Below are 18,019 nucleotides of genomic sequence, written 5' to 3'. Positions count from 1 at the left end.
CACAGCACCCCTGCGGGAGAGACCAGCCGTGCCGGTGCGGCCCAGCACCCAGGGGGCTGCGCTGGCAGCAGGAAACGACGAGACGCAGCTGGCTTAGTCACCAGCTGCGAGCAGACGCTCCCGGCCTGGAGGACGCCTGCCCGCCCTCACAGCAGCTGGGAGCCTGTCTCAAGCTACATCCCAAACCTCGACTCCCTGTTTTCTCCTCACGTCCCTGTTGGTCTGACGGAGCTCTCCAGTTTCTGCTAGAAAGATTTCTCAACGGCGGATGAGGCTCAGGGAAAGAACCAGACCTAAAGAAGCTACTGCTGCTCTTGGGAGGGTGTGTCTTATTTGAGCTCGAGAAGCCACACAAAGCTTCGTCACCCTCTCACTCCGCACGTCTGACTCATCCATGCACTGACCCCGGGCTCCAGGCCTGGGACCACGGTGGCTCCCCAGGTTCCAGCCCTGAGTGCGTCCCAGCCACCCCGGGGCAACCACCCGGTAAGGATGGTCTGTGTCAAGCCAAGAGCTTACGAAAGTGCTTATCTCGCAGGACTTGTGAAGTGTTCGGGAGGAGCAAAGCCATGTCTTCCAGAGATCCACACTTGATTCGGGCAGTGAGAATCACACAGTATCTGGGATGTGACTGAAAACGGTCCAGGGGAGGGGGGTCAGGGAGAGGGAGGGGAAACGCTGGTCCCAAGATGTGAGCTCTCCAAGTAGTGGGGAGACCGCACTCCCATGATCCCTACTTCTGTGAAGGGTTGGAGAAGCCCTAATGGGACTTTGAACAAGATAGGAAATTAAAGGGTCATCTCATCTGGTGCAAGCCTGCTCACACCCTCATCCTGTCAGAGACTCCGCCCTTCAGTTCAGTCGCTCAGTCTGTCCGACTCCTCGAGAACCATGAACCGCAGCACGCCAGGCCTCCCTGTCCATCACCAACTCCCGGAGTTCACCCAAACTCACATCCATCGAGTCGGTGATGCCATCCAGCCATCTCCTCCTCTGTCGTCCCCTCTCCTCCTGCCCCCAATCCCTCCCAGCATCAGAGTCTTTTCCAGTGAGTCAGCTCTTCGCATGAGGTGGCCCAGGTGCTGGAGTCTCAGCTTCAGCGTCACTCCCTCCGCAGCACGCCCGGGGCCGGTCTCCTCTGGGACGGCCTGGCTGGGCCTCCTCGCCCTTGGAGCCACCGTGCTAACCTCACCAGACGCTCCCAGCGGGGAGGCGGGGACACGCAGTGTTTAAGGCAGGAGCACACTCTGTCCCCCTCTGCCTGGCAAAGTAATAAAGTATCCGTTTCTACTTCACCCAGACAGACGAATAGGGTCATTTCAAGCACACAGGAAGACACTGCAGAGATGAGTGAAGGAGGCTCACATCCAAGAGCGTCCTGCAGTGGGGTCCTCCGGGCCCTCACGGGGAGCGACCATGTGGCCTAGAGAGCCTGGGCCTCTGGGACGGGGGCAGCACGAAGCCTCATAAACCTGCCCTAGTGACCGGAAGTCGGTCCAGTCCCTGCCCACCCAGACAGACCAGAAGGCTCGCCGTGTCTCAGTTCAGTTCAGTGGCTCAGTCATCTCCGATTCTTTGTGACCCCCTGGACGGCAGCACACCAGGCATACCTGTCCATCACCAACTCCCGGAGTCGACTTAAACTCATGTCCACCAAGTTGGTGATGCCCTTCAACCATCTCATCCTCTGTCGTCCCCTTCTCCTCCCACCTTCAATCTTTCCCAGCATCAGGATGTTTTCCAATGAGTCAGTTCTTCCCATCAGGTGGCCAAAGTACTGGAGTTTCAGCATCAATCCTTCCAATGAACATTCAGGACTGATCTCCTTTAGGATGAACTGGTTGGATCTCCCTGCAGTCCAAGGGACTCTCAAGAGTCTGCTCCAACACCACAATTCAAAAGCATCAATTCTTCAGCGTTCAGCTTTCTTTATGGTCCAACCCTCACATCCATACATGACCACTGGAAAAACCACAGCCTTGACTAGACGGACCTCTGTCGGCAATGTCTCTGCTTTTGAATATGCTGTCTAGGTTGGTCATAGCTTTTCTTCCAAGGAGGAAGCATGTTTTAATTTCATGGCTGCAGTCACCATCTGCAGTGATTTTGGAGCCCAAGAAAATAAAGTCTGTCAATGTTTCCATTGTTCCCCCATCTATTTGCCATTAAGTGATGGGACCGGATGCCATGATCTTAGTTTTTTGAATATTGAGTTTTAAACCAGCCTTTCCACTCTCACTTTCATCAAGAGGCTCTTAAGTTCCTCTTCACTTTCTGCCATAAGGGCGGTGTCCTCTGCATATCTGAGGTGATTGACGTTTCTCCCGGCAATCCTGATGCCAGCTTGTGCTTCGTCTAGTTCAGCACTTTGCATGATGTACTCTGCACAGAAGTTAACCAAGCACGGTGACAACACACAGCCCTGACGTGCTCCTTTTCCCATTTGGAACCACTGTGTCTAGCCTCGTGAGAACTGGAACCACGGACACACAAGTCCCAGCCAGAGTCCCAGGGCAGGGACTGTGGTCGTGAGAAAGCCACCACTCAAATGAACTCAGAGTATCATTCCACTTCAAAAACACGGGGCTGTGTGTGTACTGGCATATTTAAAATGCATACACATCAAGTCATATGCCCAAAGAAACAGTACTGAAGGAAAGAGATCAAAATGTCAGCAACAGCCACCTCTGGGCAGAGTAAGCATGAAAAACACTCTGCTGCTCTGAAATCATCTGCAATGTTATCTGAACAGAATGAAGGGCTGTGCCCACCAGCCCCCACTGACTGAAACAGGAGCTGGAGATGGGCCACCGCTGCTGGGACGGGCTTCCCGCTCCCATATCCTCTCCCTCCGCTCCTCGGAAACCGCCACTGGTGCCACCTGGGAAAAGCCCCAGCTGGCGCTAAGAATCTGAAGGCCAGAACTGGAGGCAGAGTCCAGAGAGCCAGCGCTGCATCCAAGGAGCCAGGGCCAAGCCGCCCGGGGGCAGGGTCACGTTACACGGGATGGTGCCGCGCCACGGAGCAATGGCAGAAAGAAGAGTCTGCCACCCACGAGGACGAGTATCGCTCACGTGACACTCAGTGGAGCCCAGACCCAGGGGTGCACAGCGTGGGGTTCGTGGCCGGGAAGTCAGGAAAGCAGGGCCAGCTCTGCACCAGCTGAAGCACAGGGTGCCGCCCGTCCAGGACGCAGCCTGGGCGGCGGGTGGGCCTTACTTCAACACAAGACACACGATGGGAGTCTGGGGAGGGCCCTGGGCCCCAGCCCCACCCTCAGCTTTAGTGCCCAAATGGACCTCAGCCCTGGGCAGGGGTCTGCGAGTCCTCCCTGGGGTGACTCTCAGTACCCGATGGCTGTGAAGGGCCCCCGGCGGCCCACAGGGCCTTCTCTCCACTTGACAACAGGGGCGGCCAGAACACTTCCTCGCATCGCACCTCTGATGAGGACGGAGAGGAAGCTGGAAAGAGGGGAGGACAGGTCAGCAGGGATGAGGCGAGCACTGCCCCAGCCCCGGAGTCTGGACAGGCTTCGGAGAGCAGGCGCCCTGGGCAGCGCCTTCTGCCCCTGTCTGCCCTGCCCGGCCTGGATGCTAAGGGGCTGAGCAGAGGCCACTGGGTCACACCCCGCCCTGGCCCTTACTCTGGTCCCCAGGTCAGGAGGAGCACCCGCTGCTCATCACCAAGTCAGAGCAGAGCCCAGCAAGGACTGGCGAGCAGAGAGAGGACACGCCCGAGCGCTCTGCCGTCACAAACAGCCTCAAAAACAACAAGTTCAAATGTCTCCCCAGGCACACGCTGTGCCAAGTGCATTACCGCGCCTGGAGACCCCGTTACCGACAGGCCCACACAACTCCTTCAGGCGGCTCCATAACCCACCGGCCCCGCTGGGCCAGCGAGGCGCCTTCTTGTTTGCCTTTGGCGACACCCCACAGCTTGAGGGACCCCCGACCAGGGGCGGACTCGCACCCCGGCAGTGACAGGGCCAAGCAAGAGACCACCAGGCGTCCTCACGGGCAGAGCTTCTTATGAAAGTGGAGGACGCGCCCCCCGCCCTCTGGATTGTGGTTTTGAGGGAACCACGCCTGGGCTGCTAACTACCCTCCCCTGTCTCCTGGACCAGGTACTCCTTTGCTCATCTGCTAAGCAGAAGCACCCAGGAACAGCCTGGACGCCCGTCCACACGGCTCCACACGCCTCCTGCAGCCGCTGACGCCCCTCACCTGGGACCAGGCACCGCGGGTGCGCACGACGCAGAGGGGTGACCAGGTCCTGCTCCCCACAGACTTCTAACACAGCCGGCAAGGCAAAGCAAGTACCCACGAGTGTCAAACCGCAAGAGAGTTCACCTGTTCTGTTCGTGCCAGGACGCATCCAATCAGAGCCCAACAAGCACAGGAGGGAGCAGGACCACTGCGGGCGGAGCCACCAGGGCTCAGGAGTGAAGAGGAGAAGCGACTGCGGCCGGAGGCACGGAGCGGGGAGTCTGGTGGGGGCTCTCCCGCTGCATGGGGCAGAGGCGGGGAGGGAACCTGGACCGGCAGCTTCAGATGGAAAGCAGAAGCCTCTCAGCAGCGGTGGGGAGGGCAGAACCACCTTCAGACGACTGTGCTGGCAACGGGCCAGGCGAAGGAGGCTGCCCACTCTGACTGAGAGCACGGGGCAACTCGCCACCTCACAGCAGCTGGAGGAGACTGCGGCCCTCCTTCTCCTCCCTGCACACAGGGTCTACCTCTCCTTCAAAAGATTTCTGATTGCAAACAAATACATGTTGACTATTAAACTACACAGTACCCACGTGTACAAATTACAAACAAAATTAAAATCACTCAGACAACCAGCCGGAGGTAATGACTTAAACTCAGCTGGCACCCGATGTCCATGGCTCGTGCAGACGCCAGCCTGCCTGCATCCCGCATGCGTGGTGCTGTGACTTTCTCAGACTCTGAGATGAAACCTATCCGGGTGACCCACGGTCACCCCTGGAGAGGCAGGAAGCAACTGTGACTCGAGAATGCTCTCGATGCTCCTGCCTGGAGGGGCTCAGACCAGGGCTGCCAAGCATTCAACAACCCCGATGCAAACTCTGGGTGAGGCAGTCACAGAGCGCCGGGGCGGGGTGGAGGGCCGACTGGGCGGGCGAGGGGCACGGGGCCTGGTGCTGAGCCAGGGAAGCGAGCAGGAGGCGGGTCAGCCAGGTCCACAGCTGGGCGCCCGTGAGGGTCTGCGGCAGCCTGGCACGGTAGGGGCGGCAGGCAGGCAGGCACAGACTCTGGAGGAGGAATCCCGGCATGGAGATGAGTCCACCGGCTGCCACCCAAACATTCTGGGTGTCAGAGTGACTGGGGACAGAGGGTGGAGTCCGTGAGTCGAGAGCTGACAACTTGAAGCCCAGTGCTGAACACACAGGTGTGGCGGGGTCTTTGTACTACTCGGTTCTATGATCCTTTTTGAATTTTTAAAAAGCCATCAGAATTCCTTTAAAAATTGACCTTTAGGGTTCATAACTGACATCACTGCCCTCAGGGATACTCTTCTGGGGCAAGTATCCCTTGCCCTTCACGAGAACTTCCCACCCTAGAGGTGGGAAGGTCACCGTCCTTCCCACCCTAGAATGCCCACGTAGGGTCCTGGACCAGCCACAGCCACCAGGTCAGGAATGGCACCAACAGCTGGACGATTTCCAGCCAGGAAGCGATATGAGAGCTACAGCCCGTGAGGCCAAAGGTCAGCGGGGCTTGTGGTGCTGTGTCAGCCACCCTGTGGGACCCAGTGACCCAAGGGGAGTGGCTAAAACTGCCAGCAGGCTGCCCACTGGCAGCGGCTCCACCGAAGTGCTCTCGGCGCATCTGGCTTGGGTTAACTGCCACGCCCCCAGTTTCCCCAGAGACGTGACCACTCTTTCAGACGAAAAGGCAGTTTGCCTCGAGGCAGTGGGTGAGCCAACAGGCCAACTACTGCAGCAGGGCGCAGAGCATGCCCCCCGTTTCAGCTGCCTTGAGAAAACCCTGGGTGACGGACGGCTCCTGTCCCCTCAGCCACTCTCATTCCTGGTCTAGGGGAGCAGAGCCAAGGCTCAGGACCCTGAAGTCAGCATCTCACCAAGCACGTTCTGGCTGTTTCACTGGGACTTATGGTGACCAGACAGGGCCCCTGGCCTCAGGGCGCAGACATTCTGTAGTGGGCTGTACCCAGACACCAGCCCAGCCACGTGGATGACACCTGGCCAGGAAGAAAGTGATGGTCTCAGCAGCCTCCGCGCTGGAGAATAAGGCCAGAGTCACACCACGGAGGCCCAGGGCTGCTGCGGCCTGTGGGCCAAGCCAGGAAAAGCATCAGCCAAGACTCAGCGGTTTCTGCCCTAGGGAGGGACCACAAGCCACAAGCAGGCTCCAGACGCGCAAGCTTCAGGACGCTCCCTCCCTTCTGAAGGCCTCTCCAGACCCTTCCAATCGCTGTCTGGTTGTTCTCTTCAGCTTCTGTGCTTGCTTTGTTTCTGGGTAACAGCTCCTTCCGGAAGGCATGCTCCTTCCGGCCCAGGCTGAAATCTCTGCACCTCCTAGGTTGCAGACCTGGATCCCCCACGTCCCTTGGGGGCTGTGGCAGAAGAGGTGGCTGACCTGTTGCTGCCCCCCGACCCGTGACTCCCCTCCGCACTCCCTCCCTGACCCTGGCCCCCCACTGGAGCCCTGACCAGGGCTGCCCTCCCTGAGCCCTGTCTCCTCCCCTTGGGATCTGTCAGCCCAGCGGACGTTCATTCACTCCACGCCTGAAGGTGCAACCTGCTGTACTCAAGGGTGGGAGGTATCAAAACAAAACTCAAGACGAGTCTCTGGAGATGCTTAAGGCAGCCCTTTCTCACATTCACAGCGCTGCTCACTTCTCACACATGCTTGTTCTCCAGAAGCCAACAGACCGAACATGCGTGCGCAACACTCACCCCACGACCCCAGAAGGCAGGTCTAAGGCCCACAAGGGCCAGCTGGGGAGCCCTCAGGGGGCTGCTCTCGCGGTCCTGCGGGGAAAGCAGATGTTCCACAAGCAGCGCATCTGAGCCACCAAGAGTTTCACAGCTACGCTCCCCAGAGGCTCTGGTAAGTGCCATCGGCCCCCTCCCCACCTTCACTGGCCCCTCCTCCTGCCAGGGCCCGGGGTGGGGGCATCAGGCGACATATCACTGAGAGTCCCCAGCCCTCCGTTCCCCTCCCGCCAGCCCTGTGAGACAGACTGGACTCCTGCCTTCGAGAGGAGATGACCAGAAAGGTGACGTGCCCAAGGTCACTCAGCTAACACGTGGAGAAAGTATGGGCTCCCAAGCTTCAGAGTGCGTGCTGGAGCCGGTCGCCCAGGCCAGTGGTTGAGACAGCGGCTCACACAGCCCCCAGGACGACGCTGCCCCTGCACGCTTCAGCAAGTGCTTCACACGACAGGCGTCAATGTCACAGGATCAGAGTCTTGCGGGAGACTCAAAGGGCCAGAGATACATTACAGCGGTGACCCACTCTAGGCAGGGTGGGCAGGACCTGGAGAATTCGATATTGAAGCAGACCTATCAATAAAGAGAAGGAGCTGGTCAGGAATGCAGCGGGGGAGTGTACCCGTTGTGGAGTTCTTTAAATACTCCGTGAAACACTGTTTAAGGGAAAGCACAAAGAAAGAATTGGGAATGTGCAAGAAGCTGAAAGACCAGAGAGGCTGGACAAGAGTGGGGGTTCAAGAGAGGTGGTGAGGCCAGGCCGGGCCATCCGAACTCTGTCCTGACGCTGAGGACAGTCACTGAGGAGTTGTCAGCAGGGCAGGAGGGAGCGAGGGGAGGCAGAAGTCGGGGAGTGGGAGCTAAGGAGAGGCTGCTCCGGCGTCCCTGCAAGGCCTCCGGACAAGCCCCACTAACGCTGCTTTCCGCAGTGGAGTCGGGAGCTGCTTCTTCAGCCCATGCTCCGAGCACGTTTTCTCCAGAGCGACTCAGAGCTGGGTGAGGGCAGGGCGCTGTGCTCACATGCTCCCCTCCCTCTGCAACGTCCCAGTTCTCCACTTGGTTTTCCTCATTCAACTATAAATTACTTTGGCTCAAAACATTTCCCAAGGGACCACCCCAGAGGTCCAGGTGCCAAGACTCCAGGTTTCCACTGCAGGAAGCACAGGTTCAATCCCTGGTTGGGGAACTAAGATCCTGCATGCCCTGTGGCAGGGGCCAAAAAATAACCCAACAAACTAACAAACCATTTCCCAAGACAGCCAACTTTCAGTGCCAGCATAAGCACTGTAGAAAGTCAGAAGTAACAATATGCCAGGTGTCCTGACCTTTCTTTTGTAACTCTGAACACCATAAACCAAGACACCAAGAATCACAGCTTTCAAAGTGAAACCTGGAGAGAAAACAGAAAATCTGAGAACTGAGAACACCAACACGAGTGAGGCAGACAGCTTCCGAAACCGCTCATCCTGGGCTCCCCACCGTGCCCAGGCCCTAACCCTGAACACACCCACAGGAGAGGCAGAAGGGCCTCTGCAGATCTAATCAAGGCATTGACTTCAAAGCGGGGACAACATCCTGGATTACCCTGGCAAGCTCAATCTACTCTGAGCCACTAGCAGAGAATTATTTTTTTCTGGATGAGGCAGAAGAGCCCACCCTTGCTGGAGCTGGGCATGTGGGTGTGGGAGGGAATGGAGCCAGCCCCCAGGAACAAAGACAGACTGACCCTGGCAAGGCTAACAGCCAGGGAGGCCCGATTTCGCCTCAGGCCTCCAGCTGTGTGGGAACTGAACTGTCAACAACCTGAAGGAGCCTGAAAGCAAATTCTACCCCCAGAGCCTCCAGGAGGAAAGGCACCTGCCAACATCTTGATTTCAGCCCTGGGAGACCCTGGGGAGAAGACTCAGCTGAGCCCACTGAGACCTCTGAGCTACAGAATCTGCTGGGTAATAATACACCTCGGTTGTTTTTAAACAAAACAAATTGTAGGCAGCAACAGAAAAGTAGTATCTAAGCACCAATCTGGCAAAAATAAAACAAAAAGGACGCAGGTTCTCTGGAAGCAGAGGGCTGAATCGAGGAGCACTCAGTCTGTCCTCTTTAGTGGCCCCCAGCCCTCAGACACGCCCCTACCTGCCCCACTTCCTTCGGGGACAATTCATTCCTCCCGTCTTCAAACTCCAGGCTTCCTCCAAGAGAAATCTCTGACCTGGGGACCTTTCTTACAGGAGCCCAGAAATGGACCAAGCCTCAAGATTGCACTGAGTCTGCAACATGGGCAGAACCGTCCCAGACCATTCCACGGCAGTCCCCACTGCCTGCCCTGGACTGCCGGCTTCCCTGCCTTCCCCCACTTCCTTCCTTCCACAGGGCTGCACCCCACCCCCTCCAACCAGTTAGTCAGCAAGGGCCATCCACCGCACTCACTCTCCTCTTTCCCTGGGATCGTCTTCCTCTTTCACTTTCCAGCACTGTCTCCTGCAGGCCTTTATAAGCACTTCCCTGATTAGGTCACTCCTCAGCGATTTTATGGAGCGATGAGAAAGACAGGGCTCTAGCAGGGGGGAATTCAAGCATGAAAAACGACAGGTCCCCAGACCCCCAAGAGCTCAGAACTCTCGGAATGGCCTTCCTGGCCTCTCTCTGTTCTTGATCCGCCTGGGGTGAGAGGGTGGGGAAATCGAGGGATCTTCCCAACTCTGGCATCTCAGCACCTCCAGGCAGGCCCCGTGCCAAACAGAGGCTCACCTCCCCAGCGCTGCACTTCCACCACTAACTGGCCGCCCCCGTTCGCCCTCGCTGCACGATCGTCTCCTGAAACCCCACGACTCAGCCTAGCACGAGTACCACCCCGCTGCGCGGCGGGGGCTCACTCTCTCCAAGCCTCAGCTGGCGGTGACGGCCCTTCCCACTCCGACTCGTCTTTCTGGGGCTCGACTTCTGCGTCGCCTACTCCCCAACGCTGCTCCTGGCCTGCTGAAGCGAACTGTCAATTCCGGAACGAGAAAGCCGGCGCTGTAACTGCGCCCCGAGGCGGCGGCGCGGCCCCCGGGGGCGGGGGCTGATCCCCGCCGGCCCCGCAAGCCCTAGCAGAAGGCAGTAAACCCGCGAGCGGCCACTGCGGAGAAGCGGGAGCTCGGCGCGCCAAGTCCCCGGGCGCCAGGCAGCCCCTAGCCTCGAGGGGTCAGCAGCTGAGACCAAGCAGGAGGCAAACAACCCCAGCTCTTCACGCCCACTGCCGACCGAAGGTCGCTTCCTGACGGCCTCTTCCTGTCGCCCTCCGGCGAAGCCCGCGCCGGGGAGGGGGTCGCCCGCAGACTCCCGCCCCCACCGCGCCTCCCGTCCTCAGGCGCTTCTCCGAGGAGGAAGCGCGAGGCGCCCAGCGCTGCGGACGCCGCCACGGGCGGCCCCGGGCTCCTCCGGCCGCAGCGGGGCGCGGAGCGGGGGAAGGCCGCCGCCTCCGGAGCACACGAAGGGCGAACGCGAAAGCTCAGGACGATGACTCAGAAGCCGGGGCTCGCCCGCTCCAGGAGTTCAGCCCAGGAAGGAGAGCCCGCGGCCCGGAGGGGAGGGAGGGGGGACGGCGAGGGCCACGGCCCGGTCCCCTCCGCGGCCCGGCGCCCTGGACCCCGCCGTCCGGCCGCGCCGCCCCCCGCCGCGAGGAGAGCCGGGGAGGGGGCTGAGGAGGAGGGCGGGGGTCGCGCCGCCGCCCCGGCCCCTACTCACATTTGGCTGACCAGCTTCTGCCGGAAGGTGGGGCTCCGCCAGTCGGTCTCCTGCCCCGAAACGTCCATGCCGGTGCCCAGCTCCCACCTCCCGTGCCCCACTCCGCCGCCGCCGCCTCAGTCGCGGAGCCAGGCCCAAACCCGGAAGCCGTCGGCGGCGCCTCGGCCGCGCCGGAAGAGGAGAGGGGCTTGTGGGAAATGGGGGGGCGCGCGCGCGCGCACAGGCTTGTGGGAAATGGAGTCCGCGGGCGCCCCACAGCGCGCCGCGCTCCGGCTCACCCGCTTGGCCTGTGGCCCTACTGCGTGCAGGTCCCGTGAGCCCAGGGCGTCCGCACCAATCAGGGAGGCGGCGCGAAGCCGCACGCTATCTGAGCGGATGCTTTGGAGACACTGTTTATCAAAGATTTTTCAGCATCTGCTCGGCCCTTCCTGCGGTCGCATCCCAAGACGGACCAGACCCTGGTTCTCTCCGTGAGACTTTTGGAACTTCATATCCCACCAATGGCTCTGTTTTCTAGGGCTTGGGAATGTGAGGAACCCAAACCACACTGCTCATTTTTCAGCACAGGCTTTCCCGTCTGGCCCAACAGCACTGTCCGTGGAGAACACAGTCCAGATGCTCACGAAAGGCACACGAATGTGCCCAGTGGAGGAGGCAGGGGGAGCTGGAGGCGGGCGGGAATGGCCCCGGGGGTGAAGCCTGAGGATACTCTTAGGAGGATGAAATCTCTGCCAGATTGATCCTATGGGGCTCTGTCTGTGCCCCTGGGGAGGGAAGGCAGGTGACAAAAATCCTGAGCCCAAGTGCTCCACAGAGGCTATTGAATGAACGTACAGTCACCAAGATGGGCTTCGTGGAGCAGGAACTGACACCTACCGACGCCTGCGAAGCGCCGGCCCAGGAGGGGCTGTGTCCACTCTGTGTCCCTGAGCCCCAGGCAGGAGTAGGGGACAGGACTGGGAGAGGAGGCAGTGAGCAGTTTCCCCAGAGGGGCCCCTCTTGTCCTCAGGTTTCACGTCTTGCAGTGATGGACAGCTGGTCACATCTTCAAACTTTTTTGCTCTCATTCTTTCAAAAGTAATTTTTAAAAATTCTGTCCTGGGAATTCGCTGCCAGGCCAGCTGTTGGGACTCTAAGCTTTCACTTGACAGAGCGCAGGTTTGACTGCTGGTGGGGATCTAGGATCCCACAAGTGTCCAGGTCAACAAAAAAATTCTGTCCTTGCGGTGATCAACTTGTGCTGGTTTGCCTAGGACTTCCCAGTTTTAGCTCCCAAAGCCCATGTCTTGGCCACCCTCAGGCTGACTGGAATGGTTCATTGTCCTGTCTCTGTCCCTCTTGCACATTTAATAAAACTGAGATCTAATACACGTATCATATAGCTCACTCTTAAAGTGTGCTTCAACTAACTTGTGTTGTGTGCTAATTGTGTTCAATAAACCAAGTGATTCATGAACTAAATACTGGTTATGTATATTGTATATCTCCAATTCAATGACTTTTTTTTCCTGTCCTTACTGTCGCTCCCTGTGACGAAGAGGCTCAGAACATTGTCAAGAATTTATCAAGATAAACTTAAGTGCTGTCCCCTTTGGTGTTTGCTCCAGACTTTTATTTCTACTTATCCGTTTATCTGGGTCCAGAGGCGATGACAGCTGGGTTAGAGTCTGGATGGTGACCAGGGAAAGAGAGGCAGAGACGGCCACAGACCTACTGGCCTCAGGGAGAGGGGGAGAGACAGGAAGGTAGGTCCTGAATGGACTGCAGCGGGGAAATGGCAAAACTGACCAGAGGCAGGATCCCTTCCCAAGCTACCCGAGGTGCTGGGCCAAACCTCTACTCTACTGGTTCCCGAGACCACCTCGCCATAGCTGGACCCTGTCACTGGCCACGCATTTGGTGGGTACCATGCTGGGCCCTGCAGAGGCAGGAGCTGGAAGCTTCCCTCTACAAAGCCTTGCACACCCTCCTGGGGGCTCTGGCCCTCTCCTTCCAGCCTTGTACGGGGACCCCTCTAGTCCCCCTCCTCACTCTGGTGCTGCCCTCACTCTGCCCCTCCTGAAACCGTACACCTCGGATAGGGGACTGGACCTGGCCAAAATCCAGACTGAGACCTGAAGTGAAAGTGAAAGTGAAGTCGCTCAGTCGTGTCGGACTCTTTGCAACCCCATGGACTGTAGCCTATCAGGCTCCTCTGTCCATGGGATTTTCCAGGCAAGAGTGCTGGAGTGGATTGCCATTTCCTTCTCCAGGGGATCTCCCCGATCCAGGGATCGAACCCAGGTCTCCCGCATTAGGGAAGCTCTTAGAGAGACTCGAACCCACTGTCTTTTAATTGGAATTGCACACCTGGTCTCAGGATTTAATGAAGCTAAGGTTCTTTATGTCTCCAGGCAGGAGGAATTCAGCGAGAGATAAAGTGACAGGTAAGAAGTGGATTTATTTAGAAAGAAACACTTTCCATAGATAAAATATAGCAGTCCCAAAATATGTGGTGGTTTCTTAAGGGCTGGGTAATTCCATAGACTAATGAATGGGAGGGTTATTCCAACTATTTTGGAGATTGGGTGGGGATTTCTGGGAACCAAGCCACCACCCACTTTTTTGGCCTTAGATGTCAGCCTCAGGGAGAGGAGGAGAAGGGGACGACAGAGGATGGGATGGTTGAATGGCATCACAGACTCAATGGACATGAATTCGAGTAACTTCCAGGAGTTGGTGATGGACAGGGAAGCCTGGCGTGCTGCAGTTCATAGGGTCACAAAGAGTCGGACACGACTGAGCGACTTAACTGAACTGAACTGTCAGCCTCAGAACAATCTCAGCTCCTGTGAGCACATCATTTAGATGCTATTATATTACAATGGGTGCGTAATGAGGCCCAGGTCCACTGGAAGTCAAATCTTCCACCTTCTTGGACGTTGGCAATTCTAACTAGTTTTTGTCCTGTCCTCAAGGGCTATGTTGTTCTTTTAAAGGTTGCGCCCTGCGCCCTTCTCTCCTGTCTCATGTCCATGCCAGCACTTGCCAGATGTAACCCCTCTTCTGTGCCTGCAATCATTTATGAGTGTGGAGGTGGGGGGCAGTTGTTGCTTCTAAAAGCAACACAGTAGAAACTTTATTTTTTATTGGAGTACAGTCGCTTTTTTTTTTGGCTTCCTTGCTGGCTCAGTGGTAAAGAGTCCACCCACCAACGCAGGAGACGCTCGCCTTCTGAGATGGCCTGCACTCTTTCCATGGAGTGTTTCTAAATAAACCTGCTTCTCACCTATCGCTTTGTCTCTCACTGAATTCTTTCTGTGATGACACGTAAGTAACTTGAGCTTCATTACATCCTGAGAGCAGGTGTGTGATCTTGATGAAAAGAAGGTGGTTTCAGGGGCTTCCCTGGTGGTCCAGTGGTTAAGGAGCCACCTTTCAACGCGGGGGACGTGGGTTCGATCCCTGGTCGGGGAACTAAGATCCCCCCTATGCCACAGGGCAATTAAACCCAGGCGCCACAGCTACTGAGCCCACGTAATCTGGAGGCCATGTGCCACAGCTGGAGAAAGCCCGCGCTCAGCAATGAAGATCCAGCCAAAAATACGTTAATTAATTTAAAAAAATTTTTTTAATTAATTTAAAACATTTTTTGGAAAAAGTAAAACCACAACTCTCATTAACTCGTTGATGAGAAAGCTGGTAACTTCTTAGCAGCTGTTTAATATTCAGGAGTATTGAAATTGTTAGTGGGGGTGTGTGTGGGTCCAGCTGCTCACTGCTCAAAAGCCAATAAGCAGGCCATGCTGATGGAAAGGAAAATGTGCTTTACTTTAAATGCTGGCAACTGGCAGGGGAGGGTGGAGACATCTGTCCAAAGGCAGACTCCCCAGCCCCCATCCCAGCCCCGGCCAGCCAGTGAGGCAAGAGATTTTATAGACACGAGTGTAGGGGGTGCACGCAGAGCCCACATGCAGGAAGCAGCACAGTCAGCTCTGACAGTCATCTTCAGATTGGACATCGGGCAGTCTGACCGGCATCATCTTGATTGTTTTAGGTCCAGTTAATCTTCAGTTCCAGGGTCAGTTTGTTCCCATTTCCTTGAGGCCAGTTCTCGGAACTATGGCAGCTTGGGTCGTGGGTACAGTCTGGTCATCGTGGAGTTAACTTCTTCCACCTGGGGTTTTAGTATCTCTAAGACAGCTCACAGGATATGGCTCAGAATATTATCTACAGTCCTTGAGAAAGAGCTATAGGTCCTTGACTATGCTTAATGACTACAGTATTATCATTTGGTCTCTTTTGACTGTTCTCCTTTGTTTCTGCATTTCTCATTTATCTGATTAAACTCACTCTTTGACTAAGGTTCTCTACAGAGAAAAGCCTGGTGTACGACATGGTGTGTGGTTGTCGGGGGGAGCAAGGACCCCAGGGTCCTGCTCCGTTTCAAAATGAATATGCAAATATAGACAAGACTGACCTCTCCCACCGAGAGTGAGAGAAATCAATGGGATCTCCCCCCATCTGGCAGAATTTGCACGTCTAGGGACAAGAATTATTCTGCACTGTGATTATCTGTAATGTACAGCGTTGTAAACTCGTTCAATGGCCAGGAAATCTGATAGCCCAGAAAAGTGTGGTCCAGACGATGCCCAGCTCTCTGTTGAGCACAGTTCTCCCTAAGAGTATATCACATAATCTTTACAGGTTTTTTTTTACCTTTTTTCCCAAGCACGTCGTGTACCCAGCAGTGATTGTCACATTACGAATTGCAAAGCCAGGTAGGGTGAGGCTACAAACCAAAGGGTCCAGTTTCCTCAACAAGAAGAAAAACACAGGCTGCCACAGTCTCCCTCAGTGACAGGCTGCACTTGTCTGTGCAGTGTGCTTCTCTCTGAATCTGGATAAATCTACTTCTTATCTAAAAAAAAAAGAGAAAAGGAAGAAGAAGAAGAAAAATACAAGTGAAGGGGAACCCAAAGATAAGCAAAGATAAACTTCAGGGGGGCCCATCCTAAGTCGATTCAGGCGTATCGGACTCTGCGTCCCCATGGACTGTAGCCCCCAGGCTCCTCTGTCCGTGGGATTCTCCAGGCAAGAAGACTGGAGTGGATTGCCGTTTCCTTCTCCAGGGGATCTTCCCGACCCACGTCTCTTATGTCTCCTGCAGCAGCAAGAGGATTCCTTACCACTAGCGCCACCTGGGAAGACCAGACAGAGCCGCCCCACTTGTCTGCAACGCCAGGACCTTGTTTGAACCTTGATGCCAACAAATTTCAAAATTCAGTAAGGAAGGACATGTAGAGAACAGTTGGGAAGTGGGATTACTTGGCTATTTGGTGAAGTTAAGACATTATTATTGGGAATTCCCTGGTGGCCCCTTGGTTGGGACTTGGTACCTTTGCTGCTGGGGCCTGGGTTGTATCCCTGGTCACTCGGTTTAAAAAAAAAAAAGAGTCACTGCCACATCACAGCCTCTAAATTACCTGCTTCAGGTCAGGTACCAAACCACTTTATTTATGGACACATGTTGCCAGAGAAGGGACATGTGTGAGTGGATGGTCATGTCCCAGAAATCAGGTGAGTCCCTGGGACGAGCTGCCAAGTGAGAAGCCTGGGCCTCACGCAGGAAAAAATCCAGAAGTGAGCCACAGGAGAGTGAAAGCCAGTTTGTGTATAGACAAACAGGTTCCGTGGGCAGAACGCGTCCCTCTCAGAAAGTGAGGCGGCCCTGGGTTGCGGGGTGTTTCGTTTTCACAGGTTGGGTGACAAGCTAAATAGCATATTGAAAAGCGGAGACGTCACTTGGCTGGTCTGTCCAGTCAAAGCTGTGGTGTCTCCAGTGGTCATGCGTGGATGTGAGAGTTGAACCATAAAGAAGCCTGAGCCCAGAAGAATTGATGCTTTTGAACTGCGGCATTGGAGAAGACTCTTGAGAGTCCCTTGGACTGCAAGGAGATCAAACCAGTCCATCTTAAAGGACATCAACCCTGAACAGTCTTGGAAGGACTGATGCTGAAGCTGAAGCTCCAATACTTTGGCCACCTGATGCAAAGAGCTGACTCACTGGAAAAGACCCTGATGCTGGGAAAGACTGAAGGCAGGAGGAGAAGGGGACAACAGAGGATGAGATGGTTGGATGGTATCACCCACTCAATGGACTTGAGTTTGAGCAAGCTCCAGGAAATGATGAAGGACAGGGAAGCCTGGCATGCTGAGTGGCAGAGTTGGACACAATTTAGCGACTGAACAACAACAAATTTCAGTGGCTAAGTGGGAGTGTTATTTCAATTCCTCTGGGGAAGGGGTTCAGTTCAGTTCAGTTCAGTCGCTCAGTTGTGTCCAATTCTTTGCGACCCCATGGACTGTAGCACACTCGGCCTCCAGGTAAAAGGGTAGGGATTTCCAGGAATTAGACTACTGTCTGCTTTCTGGCCTTTTATGATTGACCTGGGAACTGTCCTGGCCTCAGCGCTGTGTCAGTTAGCTAACGGGTTATAACAAGCAGATAATGAGATATTATAACAAGCAGATAATGAGACTAAAGATCACTGGCAGTCAGATCTTTTGCCGCTTAGACCTACTTGGTTCTAACCAGTTAATGTCGTATCCTCGACGGCTGTATCATTCTTGTCGTGGTTTTTCCCTGTGCCCTTCCCTCCTGTCTCGCTTCCACTTTGGTTCTGCTTTTTCACAACTGAAGACACGCCTGCAGCGGTGAATACCCTCCATACGCTGTCTTGCTTTCATCTGGGGTGTTCCTCTGATGCCCAGAACTGGCATTGCTGCTTTGCAGAGAGCCGCTGTGCCTTTATTTAAACGTCGATAGCCAATACCAACAGGTCTAGGTATCAGTTATGTGACGCTGTGTAACAAGTTACAGCACAGCCAAGTGGCTGAAAATGACCATCATAAACATCCGTTGTCTCCATCCCCCCATGGGCCAGGAATTCAGCAGAGGCTGAGCTGGGTTCTGGCTCCGGCTTTTTTCTTTTCTCTTTTCTCTCTCTCTCTCTCGTTTTTTACATTTGGCTGTGCTGGGTCTTGGCTGCGGCATGCAAGATCTAGTTCTCTGACCAGGGGTTGAACCTGGGCTCCCTGCGTTGGGAGCACAGAGTCTTAGCCACTGGACCAGAGGGAAGCCCCTGGCTCAGTGTCTCGTGAGGTTCCAAACAGCTGTGGGACGCCGAGGATCACCGTGCTCAGACGGCCTGGCTGGGCTGGAGGGTCTGATTGCCAGACAACTGGCTCCTGGCAGGCAAGTGGGGGCCGGTTTTGACGGAGGTCTGGGGTCCACGCAGGCCTCTCTGCAGGGTTGGTGGCGGGGGTGGGGGGGCG

General features: G+C 55.8%; 1 protein-coding gene across 4 annotated transcripts in view; it reads right to left on the bottom strand.

Annotated features, from left to right (window-relative positions):
- MED15 (mediator complex subunit 15) overlaps positions 1-10,884 on the bottom strand; it is a 45,217-nt gene extending 34,333 nt beyond the window's left edge. Inside the window, exon 1 of one of the 4 annotated variants that reach the window (XM_027566058.1) lies at positions 10,703-10,884. Coding sequence is in view for 3 of the 4 variants with exons in the window: in XM_027566056.1 (XP_027421857.1) it covers positions 10,703-10,770 (68 nt within the window). In the remaining variant the exon portion in view is untranslated. The remainder of the gene's footprint in view (positions 1-10,702) is intronic. The other 3 variants (XM_027566056.1, XM_027566060.1, XM_027566057.1) reach the window with 3 other exon arrangements.
- Positions 10,885-18,019: the final 7,135 nt, after the last annotated feature.

The sequence above is a fragment of the Bos indicus x Bos taurus genome, chromosome 17 (genome assembly GCF_003369695.1).
Source record: "Bos indicus x Bos taurus breed Angus x Brahman F1 hybrid chromosome 17, Bos_hybrid_MaternalHap_v2.0, whole genome shotgun sequence".
In the NCBI taxonomy this organism is placed as follows: domain Eukaryota; kingdom Metazoa; phylum Chordata; class Mammalia; order Artiodactyla; family Bovidae; genus Bos; species Bos indicus x Bos taurus.
The sequence above is the reverse complement of the archived record's forward strand: the minus strand, read 5'-3'. Positions and strand labels throughout refer to the sequence as shown.